Source organism: Planococcus citri, chromosome 2 (genome assembly GCF_950023065.1).
Source record: "Planococcus citri chromosome 2, ihPlaCitr1.1, whole genome shotgun sequence".
NCBI lineage: Eukaryota > Metazoa > Arthropoda > Insecta > Hemiptera > Pseudococcidae > Planococcus > Planococcus citri.
Genome location: NC_088678.1, coordinates 69056170 through 69077771, shown reverse-complemented (window position 1 = coordinate 69077771; position 21602 = coordinate 69056170). Strand labels below are relative to the sequence as shown.

The 21602-nt window shown below is 34.8% G+C and overlaps 1 protein-coding gene across 3 annotated transcripts in view; it reads right to left on the bottom strand.

The window, feature by feature from the left end:
• The window catches only part of LOC135837381 (diencephalon/mesencephalon homeobox protein 1-A-like), a 158224-nt gene that overhangs the window by 44008 nt on the left and 92614 nt on the right, over positions 1-21602 (bottom strand). For all 3 annotated transcript variants that reach the window (XM_065352633.1, XM_065352634.1, XM_065352635.1), the window contains 2 exons: positions 15202-15298; positions 9944-10067 (listed from right to left, as the gene is read on the bottom strand). In XM_065352633.1, the coding sequence (XP_065208705.1) occupies positions 9944-10067; positions 15202-15298 (221 nt within the window). The remainder of the gene's footprint in view (positions 1-9943; positions 10068-15201; positions 15299-21602) is intronic.

Sequence of the window (21602 nt, the reverse complement as noted above, 5' to 3'; positions counted from 1 at the left end):
CAAAAAATGCAAAAGCTCCAGGAGAAGATGGCATACCAACAGAATTGTACAAATATGCAAGTGGTGAATTTAAAAGAAGACTTCTGGAATTCCTAAATAGGATGTACCAAGAAGAAAGGGTACCTGAAGATTTCAAAACAGCAATTGTAATACCACTGTTCAAGAAAGGCGATATGTCAAACCTGAAAAACTACCGAGGAATAAGTCTACTCAACACCTGCTACAAGATATATGCGAAAATACTGGCAAAACGACTGGCAGAGCATGCAGAAGAAAAGCTGTCAGAAAGTCAAAATGGATTTAGAAAAGGAAGATCATGCACTGATGCAAGTTATACAGTAAAACTACTGATGGAAAAACGGATCGAATACAACCTAGAAACACACATGTGCTTTATAGACCTGGAAAAAGCATATGATAGGGTTAATAGAAAAAAACTGTTTGAAGTCCTAAAAGATGAAGAGATAACATATAAAATGCAAAAGGTGATAAACAGCATATATAAGAACACTAGAATAAGAGTACGAATTGGAAATAAACTCTCAGAACAAGCAGAAATAAACAGAGGAGTTCGCCAGGGATGCCCACTGTCTTGTGTTTTATTCAACATGTACATGGATCACATGGTAAAAGAATGGCAGAAAATGAAGCCAAAAGGAATCAAGACAGACAGAAGGCAAGAAATATCAACAGTATTATTCGCAGATGATCAAGCAGTACTAGCCGAAACAGAAGATGACCTACAGAGATCAATGTATAATTTAACAAAGACATCAGAAAAGTATGATATGAGAATATCTTCAGAGAAAACAAAAACAATGGCCTTCAAAGGAAAGGAGCCAGTAAGAAGCAAGATTGTAATAAATGGAAAAATCATTGAACAGGTCAACAATTTCAAATACCTGGGAAATACGATATCATACCAGGGAGAAGTAGATGTTGGTGGAAAGATTGCAAAGTTCCTGAGAGTCACAGGGCTGATAAATAGGACCCTGAGAAGCAGTAAGGTGCGAAAAGAAACAAGATTGAAGGTGTACAATACCCTAGCAATACCAATGATGATGTATGGAAGCGAGGTATGGGCACTGAAGAAATCTGATAAAAGAAGAATAACGGCAGCAGAGATGAAGTTCATGAGGAGAACGGCAGGGGTGACTCTCAGAGACAGAGTCCCATCCGAGAAAATAACAGCAGATCTCGGAGTGAAGCCAGTCATGAAGAAGATAAAACAGTATAGGAAAGATTGGAGAAATCATGTCAAAAGGATGGAGGAAACAAGATCACCAAAACAGGTCCTCCAATATACACCAACGGGGAAGAGAAGCAGAGGGAGACCAAGGAGGAAACTCACGGATACCTCAGGCTCATCCTCAACAGGTTCCACACCGCAGCAGACAGGCCAATAGGCCTACCGCTTATAAGGAAACGACGACGACGATAGAAATTTGATGACATAGTAAGACTAATTCAAACTTTTTGGCAAAAAAGCGAGATTTTCTGGAAATTTATGACGAGAATTCAAACTTTTTGGAATTTCTTGCAGAAAACAGGAAATTTTCAGTAAAAAACGATGAGATTTTGAGGCAATTGTGATAAACAACGAGAATTTTTGTTATTTTTGGCTGAACGTGAGACTATAACAATTTCAGCAAAAGGCAAGGCTTTTGACTTTGAACAAATCTTATCAAAAAAAGTAAGACATTTGCAATTTACCGAAGTTAATGAAACATTTTCGCAAAATTTTAAGTAAAAAACGAGACTTCTTAGAGATCTATGGCAAAAATCTGCAAAAACTCAATTTGTTTGCCAAAATAGTAGAGCAGGTCTGGTTTTTTTTGTTCCCAAAAAGTCTTGTTTTTTTGCCAAAATTGCAAAAAATCGTACTTTTTTAAAACGGAATTGCAAAGAAAAATCAGTTTGTTGTTAAAATTATCAAAACGACTGTTTTTTTTTTGGTCAAAATTTCTGAAAACAGAAATGTTTTTGGTCAAAATGTTTGAAAAATTTTGCTTTTTTGTCACCAAAATCTACACTTTTTGCCAAAATTGCAAAAAATCAGCTATTTAACAAAATTTCCAAAACATTTCATCAACATTATTTTGCTAAAATAGCAAAAAAAATCCTACTGTTTGGTAAAAATAGTAAGAAAGATCTGTGTTTTTTCAAAATGATCAGAAAGTTTCGTTTTTTACTAAAATTGCAGACAGGACTTTTTCTGGGTCAAAGTTTCCAGAAAATCTTGTTTTTTGTGGTTAAAAAAACATCTAGTGATCAAAATTACTAAAAAATCTTCCTTTTTTGCCCAAATTGCGAACAATCTCACTTTTAATTAAGAACTGTAACAGATCCACTTTTTGTTAAAATTTCTAAAAAAAAGTTTTTTTTATAAAATTTTGTTTTGTTGTCGAAATTCCTAAAATAGGTACTTACCCGTTTTTTTTTGTCATAATGTTCAAAAAATCTTGCTTTTTTGGCCAAAATTGCAACAAAAAAAAATCAGCAAAAGTTGATTCAGAAAATTGCTGAAACATTGAAACATTTTTTTACCCAATTTTTTTCTGCTAAAATTGCGAAAAATCCTACTTTCTTTGTTAAAATTGTAAAGAAGATCCGCGGTTTTTAAAAATTGTCAAAAAGTTTTAAGATTAACAGAGTATTTTCAAAACGAAAAATTTGCTCTCCAAAATTTTTTGAAATAGGTAATCCTATAAATGATGCCTTCAAATTCATTTCAGGGAACATTCGATAAATGGAGGGGGTGTGGGAGATTCGAAAACACTGATAAAATATCATGTCGTAAATCGATTTCTGGGTTTTCGACGACGCTGAATACGATTTTGATAATATTTTGAACATCAAGTTGATGGTTTTTGAGACGGATTAATCCTTTTTGATTTAAAATTTCAACGTTTTGCATCTTGTGAGAAAGGGAGGTTTTATTTTCGCTCTTGAATAAAACAAGACTGAATTCATCACACAGTCTACCAATTCTTCGAATTATTTAAATTCTAATCATCGAATAAAAAGAATGAAGGTGGTTTGAATGAGCTCCTCCTTTCCACCCGTTCTTTTGGAATGTTGAAATGGAAATTGTTATTATAATGTTTTATTCCAAGCCATTAAGAGGAACTCGAAAGGGGAACATGTGTGCAAAAGACAAAATCAGAGGGCTAGATTTCATTTTTGGTTCAAATTAGTGTAAAATAGACACTTAGGTGTAGTCAAAAAAAAGCTGAAAGCTCTAATTTTTGGTTGAAAAGTCGATAAAACATTGAGAATTTCGTTTACAAATTGCCTAATTGTGACAAGTTCCTTTAATTTAAAAAAAAAAACAAAACTGAAAATCATGTTTCTTGAAAACTTTGCTCGAAAGTCCAAGAAAGTGGAAAATTTTGTGGAAAGCTCGTCTGATCAAAATGCCATTGAACTGTATAGCAAAAGCATAGAGTATTTCTGCCTTTAAAGCCTGCATCCGAGTGGTTTTCGTTTTGGAAAAAATCATATTAGGTCTAAACGCTATTAGGTTTCTAAATAGCACTTAGTCGATGGAAATCCCCCCAAAACAGAGGAAATATCTGGGAAAGGGAGAAAGACTGAAACGAGACTGAGCATGATGAACTTTTGCGCTGCTTAATAGGCTCGTAAACAAAGTACTACATCAGTCTCATTAAATCTGTCTCAAATTTACATGATTTGCTGTCTCTAAAAATTAAAGTCTTTTGAAGAATGAGATATGCTTCTGTTTCCTTTTTAGCGTTAATTAGAACGTGTATAGCGGATGAGTTGCCTAACTAGACGCGGAATTTGTTGCTTGAAATTTCATCCGAGTTCAAATTTATCCGCGCTAATCAGCTTATTCTCTAATGCTTTGATGACTAATAAAGGTCTATTGCGTGTATCAGAATATGCGTTGTGCGTGTATGTTTGCTTTGTCGTATACTAAAATATCTTACGATAAATTTTGCATAGCGAATGACCTCGCTACACCTGTATACGTTGAAAGATTTTTTTAATGCTGTGTAAATGACAGGTAATTTGAACAGGGTGTTTCTGCTTCCGGAACGACATTGACATAAGTGATTCGAATCGAAATAAGTTATGTGTTATCGTATTTTTAGGATATAAAAGTCGATCTACAAATGCACGTGGAAAAGTTGATCGGCTGATGACAAGAAGAGAAAATGATTATCTCGTACCTAGACCTACTCCTCGCTCTTCGCGGTGTGAATGACGCGAACTGAAGCAGTTGTCATCATCGTCGTCGTCGTCGTCGTCTTGCGAAAGTTGTTGAAAGAAATAAGCGTGCCAAAGATGTAACTTTAATAATAAATCGTCGTCGAGCGTTTAATTAAAACCTTTTAACGAAATAATAACGTAACGAAACTAATTTTATAAACGCGATGAAATGTTTTGCATGCGAGTTCGGCATTGTATATGTATGTATATCCGAAATACGAGTACTTACTGAAATTTAATTAAATCGTATCTTTTGATAAGTTGGCAGAAAATTTTCTCGGCTAAGAAATTCGCTATGTGTGAATGGTGGATTGGATGGGATGCGAAGGCGGTGCGAGCAATACGCTCATTAGTACGATGCGCTTATTCAGTTTTTCCTTTCGCATACCTCGACATCGTCGTCGTCGTGGGTATAGCATTGTTTTAAAATGAGATTGTGATTTCTGCTAGGTACGATTATGTATGAGCAGAAGTGCAGGCGAGGCGGAGTCGTTAGACGATGATTTACCTGGTTTGCGATGTTAATACTACGTGCTCGTCTCGTAGAATGTTGTGATGATTTTGTTCGTAGAGGTTTTGGGAATAGATGATATTTGTTCGATGATGTTGTGGTTGTTTATTCAAAACCTGAGGAGGGGTGAGGGGGGTTATATTGGATGAAGATAAAGCTGATGAATTCGAAAATCTTGGCCTGTGTGGTACAAATAGGTGGTGACTGAATTGGTGCAATTTAGGATCAAAGTTTGTAAATAAATTTGAAAATGCTTAAGGGGAATTTTTCAGCTGCAGGTACTCTCTGATTTAAGCTGGATTGGAGGACTATGCCCTAACGCCTCCCTTTCCCCTCTGATCAAAGTTTTAGGTGCTTAAGTTCAGTTTTGGATTTTTGGCGAATTTTTGAATATTTGAAAAATTGAAAAAAACTGTTTTTTATACAGGGAGGATGTCTAACAATCCTGCTTATATCTTGCAAATCGTGCTTTTTTCCATCAGAGTTTAAATTTTAAATCATTTTTTTGTGGAATTTCGAGAAAAAAATTGCAGTTTTTCCCTGCATCTGACTGATGAAAACAATTTTGTGTCGAAATAGTCTTTGGTAGATTGAAAAATACAGAACTTTTTTAGAAAAATTTCCGCCCTTGCTTCGCTTGAGCCGAAAAACATTCGTTGCCTTGTTTTCCTTTAAGACATGGTATCGTATGCAATTTTTTAAAAAAACCATACAACTAGTGAAGATCCTTTCTATCTTTTTGAAAATTCGTGCGAAGATAAAAATTCCAAAAAAATGCTACGTATATACGTTGAGTAAATTCGATAATGGGAAGGTTTAAAATATTGGCTTAATTTTTCGATGCGATCCTACTGATGTAAAAAATCCCCCCTCCTCAAAATTGCTTTCCCTAAGGTCTAAAACCTAGATTCGACACGTTGTTAGCGGCTATGGATTTCTTCTAGGTATCCATATTTTTCCATTTGGAAAAACCTTGGCTTCGAACAGCTTCTGTGTAAGAATTTGGTGAAGCTTTAATTCAGCTGAGAAAATCGTGATTTCAATGCAATTAGCGAGATCGTTGGAAATTGGAGATTTCGATCAATTTTGGTTGTGTAATAATCGCCATTTAGTCAAGTCTGTATCGTGCGCAGAATCGTCTTGACTATCATTGATGGAATTCTTGTTAGCATCATCGAACTTGTCATTCCCAAACAAGGATTTTCAACACAAGGAAGTTGTGAAAAAAGTCTGTCAGGTGAACTTCGAATGAAACAAGTTTGTGAACAGAACTTTGAATGACAGCTTTGTTCACAAACTCAAGGTGAGAGGGAGAGAACAGGGTGCAATTTTGAATTTTTAAAACTCAAAAAAATAACACTGGACCCTGAGAAGCAGTAAGGTGCGAAAAGAAACAAGACTGAAGGTGTACAATACCCTAGCAATACCAATGATGACTTATGGAAGCGAGGTTTGGGCATTGAAGAAATCTGATAAAAGAAGAATAACGGCAGCTGAGATGAAGTTCATGAGGAGAACGGCAGGGGTGACTCTCAGAGACAGAGTCCCATCTGAGAAAATAACAGCAGATCTCGGAGTGATGCCAGTCATGAAAAAGATAAAAAAGTATAGGAAAGATTGGAGAAATCATGTCAAAAGGATGGAGGAAACAAGATCACCAAAACAGGTCCTCCAATATACACCAACGGGGAAAAGAAGCAGAGGGAGACCAAGGAGGAAACTCACTGATACCTCAGGCTCATCCTCAACAGGTTCCACACCACAGCAGACAGGCTAATAGGCCTACTGCTTATGAGGAAACGACGACGAAAGAACTAAATTCAAATCAAACAAATTTTTATTCTCTCTATCAATCGTTTGAACAAAACTACATAGGTAGTGTACCGGGAGGGGTTGCGCCCGCAGCTTCCACCTAAAGGGAAGATGTGTTCCCTCGGAGTGGCAGCACTGACTAAGTAGTGCACTCTGTCGGATTAGTTCGAGTATAGCCACTCCGCCATTAGAGACGTTACAAAACGTTGAGTATATTTTCACTGGTGTTCCTATTCGGATGCATTTCAGAGCTTCCACTTGCAATCGTTATTGCAAGTGCTTTTTTAATAATGTTTGTGCGTTTTATTTGTAATTATTCTATTCGGTTTTATATCAGAGATGTTTACAATAAAACTTGTCACATCATTTGCGGTCTATGATCTATTTGCGGTGTCTCGTCACCTTGTGCACATTGATATCTTTCGTAAGGATATCGGGCAAGTTTAGGTTCCCTGGGCTTACTATATTGTGGTCATAAGTACTGGGCTTTCCCTCTGAATACCAAGGACCGTCCCAGTCACCACAGTAGGTATAGGTACCTCGGAAAAAGATGAGAATAAGGCACAGAAAAATGTTCTAACAGTTTTGACATCAGAACTCAGGGGGAAGGAAGGGGGGGGGGTTGTTCGATCTATTTCTATACTTAGACAGAGACCTGAAGATGAGTTGATTCAAGTCACAGAAAAATAGGGACAGTAAAAAATTCCAAAATGGCAGTTTCTGGGCAAGTTATCAATTAAAATTGAGCTTCAGACTGACTAATTAAGACATTTTTTTTCATGTCGATATGTCCATTTCTAAGTGCATTTAGCTTGAACCAGGGCCCAGGTAGGAGCCCTTATGTTGAGACATACGTTCGTACTTTGAACTCAGCACAAATAGGCACTTTCATATGCAACAATACCATATGTATATGCCTCTGTCTATCTATCAGTACCTACACGTAAGTTATTACACAAACAAGACACGGTAATAATGGGTAAAAATAAGATGTAGACTTTACAGGATTGGAAGAGAGAAATCGCAAAGGGTAGTTTCCTTTGTGGCGAGATTTTTAAGAGGGTGGCATCGACCGTAGATGGTTATTTCTTATTTGTGTTGTGTGCCTCATCGTCGACAGCACGAAATAACATTTTTCTTGCTGCCAAGGGTAGGTAGGTATGGTAGGTAGGTGTATAAGCGACGTCGACGCGGTCTCTGTGCGATTTTTTTTTCCACTTTCTTTCGCTCGCTCTTTCTTCTCGCAGTTACTTAATGGAATTGTCACATGGTGGAGACATTCGAAATTGACTACAGCTACAAGACGATATAATTTTATATATTTTATGGCGCTCCTCCATCTCCTCCACAGCCATGTCGACGACTAGAACGCTTCGAGATGTAACTTTTTTCATTTTCTTTCGATATTTCAAATATTTTCGCGACGACGACGACTACTATACGTATATATACGAATCGTACGACGAGCAAAACCATTTAATTCGGTGTTAATCCGCTAAACGCGCTCGTACATTTCGAATAGGGTGCCAAGTTTTTCAAAATGAATCAACGAGCTGAGCTGAACGGTACCATCGATAGGTTCGTAGAGCTGGTTGGACTGTGCAGGGAGCCGGGAGGAGGTACGGGTGCAAAAAAGTTGAGATTTTTGTGATACAAATGTATTATGTATTCGTAGCATAAGGAAGGGTTTGCTGGGGGTTTAAAAAATGGGTGTGTTGGATGATTTAGTGCATTGTGGACTCGAATTAGAATGGTCGAAAGTGGAACAGGGGGTGATGATGGGGCCAGCCGCCTTTTTTCACGTATTTAAGCAAGTTTTCGAATGATTTCATGCTGGTATGGCTGCAGTTGGTCCCTTTTCTGATTGTTTTTTTCATTTTGCCTCCTCCTCTCCGCCATGACGTTTGATGCAAAATTTCGATAATAAAAAATGTTTCTTCGAATTTTCGGAGAAAGTTTTAATATTATAGATTAATATGCGTGAAAAATCAGTATTCTGATGTCAAAAATGCTGAAACATTTTTTGTGCCTTTTTCTCAGCTTTTTTTGAGGTACTTAGTTTTGTTCAAACGATCAAAAATATAAAAATAAAATTATTTGATTCGAAATTCGAAACTAAAAAGCTCTGTAGCCAAATTGTTCATCATCCCAAGCAACATCTCATCACACATCTCCCCATCTCCCTCAACGCCTCTCATTCAATCCCCCAGGGAATTTTTCCCATCCACCTACAACAACAACCAGATCACTCGAGAACGAAAAAAAAACCTCGACCAAATGTTCTTCAATATCTAAATCTATCCAATGTACTCGCGAACAAAAGGTTACAAGAAGCTTAATTTCTATCTCTGTATATAGCAAATTGAACTAGTGTCAAAGAGCGGGGTCAGACGGAAGTAAACGAATCAATACAAAGTACAAGGGGTCACTCGCAGCTATACTATAGCTCGTCGTTATTGTGCTAACAAGCCTCTGTGTATAACAAAGTAACAAGCTGGCTGCAGAGCTCACACTGCTGTGTATACGATACTGACTGTGAGGACTGTGAGAGGCGAGAAGAAAGAGAAAGGGGCACCGTCACAAGTTTATCCGGTAAACGTGTAAAAGAGGAAAAAAAAGGTGGTCCGGGTCTTCGGCCGGGTATACCGGGTACCTATTTTCGTCAATTTAATTGGGCGCCTTAGCGAGCCGGTCAACTACACATTAAGCGCTTCTCGCCTCGTCTAATCAGATAAAATAATGAAACGTTAACGCCCACTCTTTAAATTCACCTCGCTATACACGAGCTTATATTATTATTATTATTATTATACTCGATGCTCATTGTACTATTACACAAATACGAGTGTAGGTACAGAACGTACATTCGAGTTATTTTTACACCTTTTAAATTAGTCTCGCTATAGCGAACATCGTCGTCCGACACCTTTCCTATTCTTATATGGAGGTATAGCAGCAGTTTTATGATGAGTGAAGAGGGAAAGTGAGGGGGGAGGAGGGTTCCAAGGATAAACGTGTATTAAAATGTATATTGTATGTAGTATAAGCTCGATGAGTTCTCATTCTGACAATATATAGGTACTTGCCAGCATATAATCAATAGGTACACCATTGACCATATTATCATTTAACTGCCATTGTCCATCAAAGACCATTATTTTACATAGGTATAAAGTTATAAACTATAGAAAATTGACAAGGTACTCATACAACAGGTAAGCTAAAATTTTTCAAATCCATCAAATAATGCGAAATTGAGCAAAGAATGTGCCAATTTTTGACAAAAGGACGCCCCTCTCTTCAGGTCATCAATCCCATAGTAAATTCTCTCCATCCAAGTCAAATGAATGGAAATTAAAGTAAGATTAGGTAACAATAATTTACCTGAATTCTATCTTCTGGTAAATCTGTCTTCAACGATAACATTTCTCTAGCATATACATCCGGATAATGAGCTTCTTTAAATGCCTTTTCTAATTCTTCTAATTGGTAACTTGTGAATATAGTCCTGTAATACATGAAAAAAACAGCCTTCGTTAGTGCCTCATAATCATTATTCACTTGGAAAAAATCTTTAGTTTTCGTCTTCAGAATTACAGTCCAAATACTCGTACTTTTTTTCCAACATGATTTATACTAAAAATTTCAACTTTCAATCTAAAATTATTCAAGCTACAAAAGAAAAATGACGATAATTCTCTCGCTTCGCTCGCGGGATTTTTTTTACACATCACTGAGAGAATTCATTTGAATTAGGCTACTACAACCTGATCAATAATTAAACCTGTTTAGGGTGGATCGTGCAAAAAAAAAAAAAAAAAAAAAAAAATGTTGAAGAAATTCAACCAAATTCGACGGAGACTTTATTTCAAGTTGGGTTACTGAGCGAGTAAAAATTTACAAATTGCTTATATTTTGGCAAATTCTTGTTTTGAAAATTAGTTTCTTTTCAAATATTCCACAACTCCACATCCATATTAATCAAACCAAAACATTGAATGATATCATTATTGACAATGGGAAAGTATTCTAAAACGCAGCAGTGACCAGGAACGTGGCGACAAAGTGCTATTTGGGGGTGGGCGAGGGGGGGGGGTAGACAGAAATCACAAAATTTCCAACTGAATCATCTGGAAATTCCCTTATTGAAACGTTGTAACCAAAAGGTAAAAGAAAAGATAATTTTCCTTGCCTGGAATTTATTCTTTTGGATTTAATACTTTTCTGATTTGAATTTAAAAACTTTCTACGAAAAGTAAAGCAAATTAGCCCGAGCAAAGCGAGAGCAAAAGTTTTGGAAATGGTCTTACCTATAAAAGGGTTGAAAAAAAACATCATTCTGGTGTATGAAATTGTTTTTTTTCTGGATCTATGTATGTAGTAGTTTTTATAGATTGGAAGAATTGGAATAAAAACTCTTCAGAAATTTCACTTTTAGATAAAGATTGCAAATTGGCCGGAGCTCGAGCAAAGCGAGGGCAAAAGCTTTTGAAAATTTGTAAATTAATAAAGAAGTAAAATGACATAATTTTTGAAGTAGGTGAGCCCATTTTCATCACTCAAAGTTTTTTAAATAGCTGTTTAAAAAAGACAAAATAAAACAAAACAAGTTTGCTAGAGTGAAACAAGAGAGAAAATTTTTGAAAATTTCTGATTCGAGAAATAAATGGAAATCGTTTCTTACCTGACCAGGAATTCCAATTATTCAACACCCTAAAGTTGGAAAATTTAAGGAAACTGACGATCTGAGTTGAAAAAAATCCGTTTCTTTATTTTCCAACTTTCCCCAACTTTTCATTTATTCTCTAAAATTTTCCAACTTTCTCAGGGTGCGGAGGAAGGGCGTAGCTTGGCCCCTGGCCCTCCTTTGATTTGTCCCAGGTGGTGCCAATTTTTTGTTATTTTCGTCCACGTTTTTAAACTACATATGTTTCTTGATTTTTTTTTTTGAAATTAGCAATAACAACCAAAAAATTGGCACCACTGCGCTTCAAAATATTTCCCTTTGTTCAGAAATTATAATAATATTATCAGCTTTAAAATAATTATATTTTAAAGCTTTGGCTCAACATGTTATCTAACGAAATTTTTTTTGAAAAAAATCACTACTTCTTCACTACTTTTTTCACTCCTTTTTTTCAACCAAAGTTTCAGAAAGCTCTCCACTCGACCCCCTTCACAAACACACACAAAAAAAATTAACAAAGTCAATTTTTTCACTAGAAAAATAATTGGAAGAAAAATTGTACTATTACACTGTTGCCAATTTTCATCGAAAATAAGCTTTTTTTTCAATCATTTGAAGGTTTTTGTTGCACTTTTGAAGTTTTTCATTTTTTTACTACCTTTTTAACTAAATTCACTACTTTTTCACTAATTTCACTACCTATCTATTACATACCCTGTTCAATTAACGCAAAATATTCAATTTTTAAAACACGAATTTACCCGAAAATAAGCAATTTGCAATTTTTCAACCGCTCAGTAGGACCGTAAAAGTGGTCTTAAATTTTGACGGAAATGACCTAGGTGGATTCAAAATCTCAAATAAGTAACAAGACCATCTCCCTCAAAATACATAAGTGAGGGGAGGAAAGGGGAGGTTAAAACGAAAAAACCACAATTTTTTCGAGAATTTCTCTTCCTTGCGGACTCACACGTCCCCTCTCAAAGCACAACCGGATCTAAAATTTTTCCTGAAAAACTTTCAACTCAAAATAAAGGTTTTTATTATACATTTGAAATCCTTCAACATTTTTCCATCGTGATACACTCTATTGAACTTTTCAGTTGATTCCAATTACAAAATTTCATTATTTTTGAGGCAGAGGAGGAAAGAAGCAAAAATTCTCGACTTTTCAAGATTTCTTAAGTTTGAATATGCCCGAAAATCAACAATTAAAATCAACCATAAAAAATCGCGGTGTTGGAAAAAATTAATTTTTGCAAAAGTAAGATTGTTGATGACAAAATTGAATTGAATTACTTAAAAATTTGAAGAAAAGGTATTGAATATTTACTCTAAAAAACCAAAAAGCAAGACCACTTCATAAATTTTTCGTTTCAGATGCACCAATTTAATTATGATGACCCAATTTCTTTGCCTTTGATCACTCAAGCAAGATTAAATTTCTCGACTTTTCTTCAGTCATTTTCCTTACTAATTTACAAATCGTCTCCCTTCCAAAAAAAAAAAACATCATTACCTTTTCTGTAAGTGAAAAAACATTCTGATAAAATCATTCAAGAAAAAGCCAAATTTTCTATATATTTTTTTTTTTGTTTTTTTTTTTTCATCCTAATGTTGGATCACTTTTGATGACTTTTGAACACGGTTGGGAATTCAAACCACAATTCGGGTAAAAAATGCAGTGATTTGATTCGAATTTCGAATAATTTTTCTACACGTGATTTATAATCACCAATTCGAATATTTTTATAGTAATATGTTGATGATCCATAACAATTTATGAAACCTGAATCACATTCACGAATCACTTTCTGGATTCTGGTTTCTCTTCATAAGACGACCATTAGGTGCTTTATATTTTTTTGAATTTTCACTCGTATATTTCGAGATACGTTATTGACTTCAATATTGTTGTTTTAAGCAATTGTTGCCAAGTTCATCACTAAAATTTCTAAAAATTTCATCAACTTTGAGGATATTTTCAGTCATTTTTATGACCATTTTACAGTCTACCTAATTTGTACCATACAGACATCAATTTTTCATCTTTTTCTATAATTTTCAACTTTGGAGGTTTATAAACAAGGAGACCAACATCATTTGGAGGACCAAGGGAAGGTTTTTCTTGATAATGTGATTATATTTAAAAGTACCTACTCTGCCTAGAAACGAAACATTTTCAAAAAATGTGTACAGATCTCAATTTTTCATTTTTTTTGTTGATTTTGTTTTTCAATTCTGAGGATCTTAATATTAGGAAACCAACATCATTTGGGAGACCGGGAAAACGTTTTTCTAGAAAATCTGCTTATTCAGAAGATTCTGCCCATAAATGAAAAATTTTCAAAAAATTCTCACAGACACATTCATTTTTCATTTTTTTATATTCCCCAAATTGGAAGAGGGGGGAGGGGAAGGGCTCCATACAAGAGTGCCAACATCATTGGGGGGGGGGGTCCAAGGAATCTTTTTTCATGAGAAAGGGGTCATATAGGACAATTCTAATGTGGTACTTAATGAGATATTGCCAAAAAATTTCCCTGTTGATTTTTGCTCATTTTTTCTGACTTTTTCAACTGGGGGGGGGGGGGTTCTTTCTCAAGGGCTACTATGGTTTGAAGGACCGCAGAAAGGGGTTTCTTAAAAATTCTGACACAAAAACAAAGAATTTTGACCAATTGATTTTTAAAAAAATTTTTTCAACCAGGGGACTACCAACACCGCTTTTTTGCACGTAGGCGAAAAATAAAAAATATGTTGGTGGTGTGGGGGGTGGCAAATTCTAACTTTGCAAAATAAAGTACATACACCTCAAAGTGAATATTTTTTAATTTTCGAAAATGAAAATTCTTGTCTGAGGCTTAGGCATTACTTATATGGTGACTTCTGAGAAAATTTTTTGACTCCTCGGTATTTTTCAGGCTACTCAGAAAGTCACGATTTTCTCGCCGACACATTTTGTTGAAAAAATTCTCCTGTATTTTACATTGAAATTTCCCTTTCAAATGTATAGGCGAATTTCACCACAATCGACCTCACCTAAACTGAACGAAAACAGGCACAACTATAGATAAATGGTTATTTGTCCTTCACGCCAGCAGAACCATAATCACATAACCACACCATGTATCATTTTCTCACAAAAAAGAGAAACAGAACCAGAGGTTACGGTGACGATGAACACAGCAGGAAAAAATTCGATTCAATTACTTTCACAACATTTCTCTCGCATTTCCATCGTTGCGGTTCGAAAAATTTTCAAAAAAATTTCAAAACACGTACCAATAACAACAGACACTTACCCAGTAAATTAAATCGGTATTAGGGAATAGGGACCTAATACACACACAAGAGAACTAATTCACTTAGGAGCTCGATCATTAATTCATTAGATAAGGTATGGTAAACTCTCGATTAATCCGACTACTTGTAAACTAGATCAATTCTCTATAATCTAAATTTACATAGACTATATAACATTTCTCATCACGTAATCGCGTAATTATATCACTTAATCTATTCCCAAAACATGTCTCTGGTAATAACTCACGCCGCGTCGGCTTCATTCTACCTTAATTATAATTTCCATACAAAAAAACTCATTTACGTCTAAACCAAACAGCACATAAAAAGCTTATACCTGCCATATTATCTCGCACACACGTTGGCGAATTTATTTGAGAAAAACACACACCACCAGCGCAACGACTCGTTTAGTTCATCAGCTTTCAACACTAATTGAAAAAATTATTTCGCATTGTTTAACGCCAACTGTTAATTTAGTCTAATGGCTTAACCACGTAGCTCAAGTTTGGGTTCGAGTTCTGTGCGTCTACCTCTCTATCTACTCGTATCGTGCATGTCGTCGCTTTATTGATAATTAAGCCTTAAAATTACACGTTCGGTCGCCATTTTCAAAAGCATGCGTATACCAATAACTAAACAAACTCACCTGTGACGTCTTTTTTTCTTCTTTTTACCAGAACTGAATGAAGCTAAATGATCCGAATTATAATCTTTATTAGATTCTTGATTCAGGTGGGCGAGATCTGTAACCATAACGAAAAAAAAACACACACACGTATGTTAATTTATACGCCTAATAATTGCTTTTCCATAACATACTAATTGTTAAATTACGCGTTCGAAAACTCTCTCGTATTTGTATTTTTCCCCATTACCCTTGAAAAGACAGCGTTGAAAAATACGTTTCGATGTACAGGAAAAAAAAGAAGAAGAAGAAGAAGGAAAAATGTTGAAGTCAACACTTGCTCGTAATAAACTTGCGGCGCGGCAATCTTCCAAATTATTTTTCTACAATATTATAGAAGGGTTCCCAATACCATCCCTTTTTTCATATAACGGAGATGATTGCTAATATAACGAATTGGTTTTCTATAAACGAACAACGTTTTCATCTCACCAGTCTCCACTCTCCGGCACTCTGTGCACCGACCATCACGCAGGGGAAACTGGCGATGAAGGCATAGTTTACCCCTCAGCCATATCCAAATACCACCTAATAGAATAAAAGGCAATCAGAAAATACTTTAAATAGCTCGCTGCCGATCCAAAATGGCCGACTCAACCGCCTCAGCTAAAATTAAATTCACTCAGGTACGTTTTTAATTATAACTCCGGCATACCGACGATTCGAATCGAATACGCGGCCTGGTGTGCTTTTTCCATCTCGTTAGAGCCTTTTTTCGACCTTTTTTTCTTCTTTCACACTGAGAAATTTTTGTATTCGTTCTTTTGGTATCTTTCTTCGAACATGATGGCAAAGAGAGAGGCTTATAAAATTTCGTTCGATCGAAAATTATTACCTATACTATTTTGGACTGCGATTTTTTTCGACTCTGGTTTTTTTTTTCTTTATCGAATCTCGACGTCGAAAGCGGTGTGATTTTTATTGAAAGTTTAGATCGTGTCCTTAAATTTGCATATAATCGAGTATGGTATAAAAATTCTATTTTTATAATCGTAACGAATTTATTCGATCAATTTCAAGGAGTCGCGACAATTTATCGCTTGTTGTGTTTTTTTTTCAACGGTAATTTAAATTCCTGTAATGTTCACGTACTTCTACAATTTTTGATTACACAGCTGTAACGTTTTTGATAACGTTTCTCGAAGTTTCAAATTTGTTTGTTTTTGTTTATTATAGCTGGCGTTGAAAAAAACAAAACATATTGCGATCTTCTAATGATGTCTACTTCAATGGCATTCATTATTTCAAATTTCAAAAACGTTGAAATTTCTGATGATAAGAATCGAGCTCAAGCGAAGTAAATATTCCAAGTGGCAAGAAATTTTCTGAACTGGATACAGCTGAATCGAAAAAACGTGTAAAAATAATCCAGCAGCCAAAATCTTCGACGCCAAAGTGCATTTTTTATTCTTTGATGAATTTTTAAAAATCAAATCATCACACTGAAAGAAATAAACAGTAATAGTTACATCAAAACGATGCACTCAGTGCATTAAAACGCGGTAATTTTGGTATAGGAATGAAACGCATTAATCAGTACATATTTAGAGAAGTAACTATTACACAGAAAAGCGGTAACCATTACATCGCTTTTATTCAACAATATTTAAAAAGTGGGGGGGGGGGGTTAGGTACTATCAATTTCAAGTTTCTCCGCACATCTATATAATCCTCACTGTAACGAATTTTTCAAGACCTTATTTTTCTACGAAAATTTTCCGACCTAACGGGGATTCGAACCTGGGACCTTTCGTTCCTAACTACCTGCACTTAACGACATGGCCGCGAGTAGAATATTTGATTCCGGCCATTGAAGTATTTATAGGTTTGTCACTGTTTGAGAATGCTTACCAGTTATTGATGCACTGATTTACAAAAACGATGCACTGAGTACTGCGCTAACAGTACTCACTACATTCTCATACAGAGAAACTTGTGATGCAATAAATCCACCCTGGCGATGTACTCATTCCATTGTTTGATGCATTCTGTGATTTAAACTATGTAATCATTACATCAAAATGAGGTAATTTGAAAATTACTGTACTGTGCAGTAACCATTACATCAATTTCGGGACTGAATAAAGCGTTTTGAAAATCATTTCTTTCAGTGCAGGCAAAAATAGAGAAAAAAATCAAAATTTCACCAAATTAATCTAAAAATCTGGAATTTGGTTTGTATCCTTTTTTTTGAACTCCTGCAAATCGATCAAAAACGATTTCAACCCTTTTAGAGAAGTTCTAGCACATCCAGCAGATTTTTAAAGATTAAAATTTCCCCAAAATTAACCCAATAAAGTTGGAAAGCTCATATCTGAGTAGAATATGTCTGGATAATTCTTTTTTCAAGAAAAACTTTCCTCCAGTCTCCCCAAAAATGTTGGCCATTTACATAGAGACCTCCAAAGTAGAACAAAACAAACATTTTTGGAGAAACAAGTCCAATTTTTCAAACTTGTTAGTCAAGTAAAAAACTCAAAAACCAATTTTTAAAAAAAGTGAAAATATTTACGAACTTTGCTATAATACAGGGTGTCCATTAACAAAACTCCCAGACAAAAATCGTGACTTTTTCATGACCCATTTTTCACATTTTTACCCAATAAATAGGTAGGTATAATCGACTATTTACTTATCGAACAAGGTTAACATTTTTCACAGGATCAAAAATTAGGTATATCAATTTTTTCATTTTTCTGATTTTTTGAACAAATTTTTGATTTTTTTTCATTTTATAGGCTTTTTAAAAAATTTTCAAGCGTGTTTCGAGCCAAATTCATGGCTTTTCGTGACTTTTTCATGACCACCTACCAAAATTCATGACTTTTTCATGACTTTCATGACTTTCATGATCGTTTGACACTCTGTAATAATTCTCACAATAATTGCTAAAAATTGTAAATGTGAAAATTTTTTTTAAACGACCAGACAAATTTAACAATTATTTTTTGAAAAACAAAAATGTTCATTTTTTGCATGGTTTTTCAAAAATTCTCTAGAAGTTTTAGAAATTGTAGAAGATTGGGCAAAAAAGAGTGAACTCTGCAAACAACAACAACAACAACAATTGTTAAATTTTATGAATTTTAACTGGAATTTTCCAAAAATCTGTCATAAGCTATTGTAAAATTATTTTATGAAAATTGAATCTGAAAATTTGAAGAAAAAAAACGGTTTTTGGTTCAATAGGCAAAAAAACTCTTGAAAAACTTTTGAGCAAAACATGGATGTGAACTTTATAAACTTCAACTTGTTGAGCAGGAAAACAATATTTTCATCGATGATAATTTTCAAAAATTATTCAATAAACATACAAATTCAATTTGTAGAAAGATGATCAATTTTTGAAAAAAAGAAGTTCAATTTTTTAATACTGAACCTTGATAAAATCTTCGAAACATTTTTCTTCCTCCTTTGAAATTAATAAAACTCAATCCGAGAAATTGAACTGAAAATTATGTTTTCAATTTTCGTGTTTGAAAAAAATAAGAATTCAAATCATGTCTCACACTCACTTTAAACATTCAACTCAATATCTTCCAAACGATTATGAAGTTGCAGATCGAAACAAAAGGCCAAAGATTTCATCCCCTGAAAATTTTCCAATATCCTCCTCAATTTTTTAGGATGAGTAAATCACCCGAAGAAACAAATTTAAACACCACTTTTTATTCCCTTTTTTTTTTGACAACTTCGATAGTTCTCAGCCAAATTGGAATGAAATAGGCTAAGATGTCACAGAGCTTATCTATTTCACACAAAAAAAAATTTTTAATTTTAGAAGCTTGAGATTTTATGAAAAAATTTACATTTTGATTTGAATTTGAAAGAAAAATGAGCATTTCAATGTTGAAATCGAGAAATTACCAAATTTTCAGAATTAAATTCCATTAAAATCCTTGTATTTAGACATGAGATGGTTTTTTTTTTTGGTTTTATCAAGTTCTTCCCTCCAAACCCAATAGTGACAAAATTTCATTTTTTCCCTAAATTTTGGGCGAAGGAATGAGAAAGTTGAAAACCATTTCAAATTTGGTTTCTGAAAAATACCCCCCCCCTCCAGAGACCCATACGGTTCAAATTTGGGATTTAAGATCGGTTAAAAAACATTTTCCAAAATATTTTGAATTAATTTTGAGGCATTGCAAAATCAAAATTTGTCTTTTGCTCGTAAATATTCGATAAGAGCTTTCAATTAGGTATTGAAAAATTAAAAAAAAACAGCTTTTTAGCTTTAATAAAAGGCCAAGTGAAAATTCGTTTTCAGGTTTTTCGCATTTGCCTTTAAGCGACCAAAAATTTCATGAAGCAACTCCACTCCCCAGTAAAGTGTTTCAAATTGAAAACTTCTGTTTCTTGAGAAATTTTGATGCCTCATATAAATTCTCACAATAGATCAAAATTCCAAAAATTCCATAATTAAATTTTTTTATACGCAGTTTCATTCCACTTTAATCATGATGTGAAAATTTCTCTTGTGAGTTGTGAGCTGTCGAAGTTGTCAAAAAAAGAAATGAAATGCTGTTTCTGAGCATTCGATTTTTCCTTACCTACTTAGTGTATGTAAAAAAATTAAGGAAACGAGAATCTAAAACGTTTTCAATGTTGATGCTTTAACTTTTGTTGATTGGATTTTTGGTTCCCATCTGCAATTCTGCATCCTTCAAATTTGGTTTTGAACTCCATTTTTTTCAAATCTCTCTATTTTGTAATAATCTAGTAATTATAAACACCCCCTCCCCCCAAAAAAAATTCAGTCCGATTTCTCGTTCGAAAATTTTCAAAATTTATCTATCGAATTTCTTCCGAACAATCAAGGGTTAATTTACTCCGATTACACAAAAAAACCGCTACAAACAAAATTTTAAACATCATTCCCTCTTCACCTTCTTTCTCCACATCGACCAAGTCGCAACTGTCGAATTAATATGGTGAAAACACTTAAAGATAATCTTCGATTAAAACCCATCTTATTAAATAGCAAACAGATCGAACATCATCCATTTACCACCACTCGAATGCGTGTGCTCTCTACAATAAGGGGATCGCATCACCGAGCAAAGCAAAAGAGAAAGGCCACGCAGACGATGCAAGAATGGTGATTTATATGGAGTAAATTTCATAAGGGAATTGATTTGTTCTCTGGGGGCCAAACAAATAGTCCATTACACTACGATGGTAATAAAAGTCTAACAGAAGTGTTGTATAGTTACACGCTCGATTAACACCCTAAAAGTGGTCAGTATAGAATTAATTTACTCGCGAATGCCTTACACTGCGTATAGTGCGTACGAGTGTAGTGTAGATAGTACCGGGGATTACATTGTTGACAATTCCCATATGATTTTGCGATTCATCGTATCTATATACTACGTACATGTAGTACAGTAAATACACAAATCCCTTTTTTAAAGCTTTACGTATAGTTACAAATAGTATAATATATACCTACAACACCCACAACACAACAAACACTTATCTAAATACCCGTCCAATGGTATCTAAATTCTTTTTTTTCTAACCCTTTCGCCAGTACAAAATTGGGTAAAAAAAAATTGCGAAGGAAATTTTACCAACCACTGAAATAGTATATCTGTATAAATGTATAGAGAATACCAATACCGAGCCTCATCGTCGTCGGTTATTACGGTCGTAGAAAATTGCTGTGCTCGGTAAAGGCGATATTGTGCAGTATATAAAGGAGGGTGCATGAAGCACCATCACTTTTAATCGAAACTCAATTACACGCTTATTATATCCGTTAAAAGAGACAAATTTTCACAATTTCACCCGAAATAACTGGCGCGCGCTACGATCCGTACCTAAGGTAAATTATTAATTTCCTTTATTATACTACGTCAACGAGAATAATTTAATCCGGCTAAATTAGACGTTTCACTTTTCCCAACGCTTAAACAATCCAGCACCCCTGGCTTCGTCTCTTATTCTAGTCCCACACACCTTCGGATAGGTTTCAGGTAGGTAGGTATAGCTTCGTATTTCGTACAATTTTCTCTCTTTCTCTCTCTCACTGCCTGTTTACCTTTCAATGTACTATCCATTCCAATGAACCTTTGAAATTATGGAAGTAGGTGCATTTTACACGAGCATTACGAAAATTAGCCCATATATAATATTTTTTTGCGAGCCTTTGACTGCCTTTTTTCTTTTCTCATTGGGTCATTTTTGATTTTTGTAATCTATAAGAGTAAGTTGATGAGAATAAAATCGCCATTTTTAATTCCTTGTCTGGGTAACTACGATCAACATTACGACGTCGACATGGGCTTACTTGTTCTCCCAAGAACCGGTTGGGTACGTTTTAATGATGCAAATGGTGTCTTGTCTGGTTGGTTGAGGCG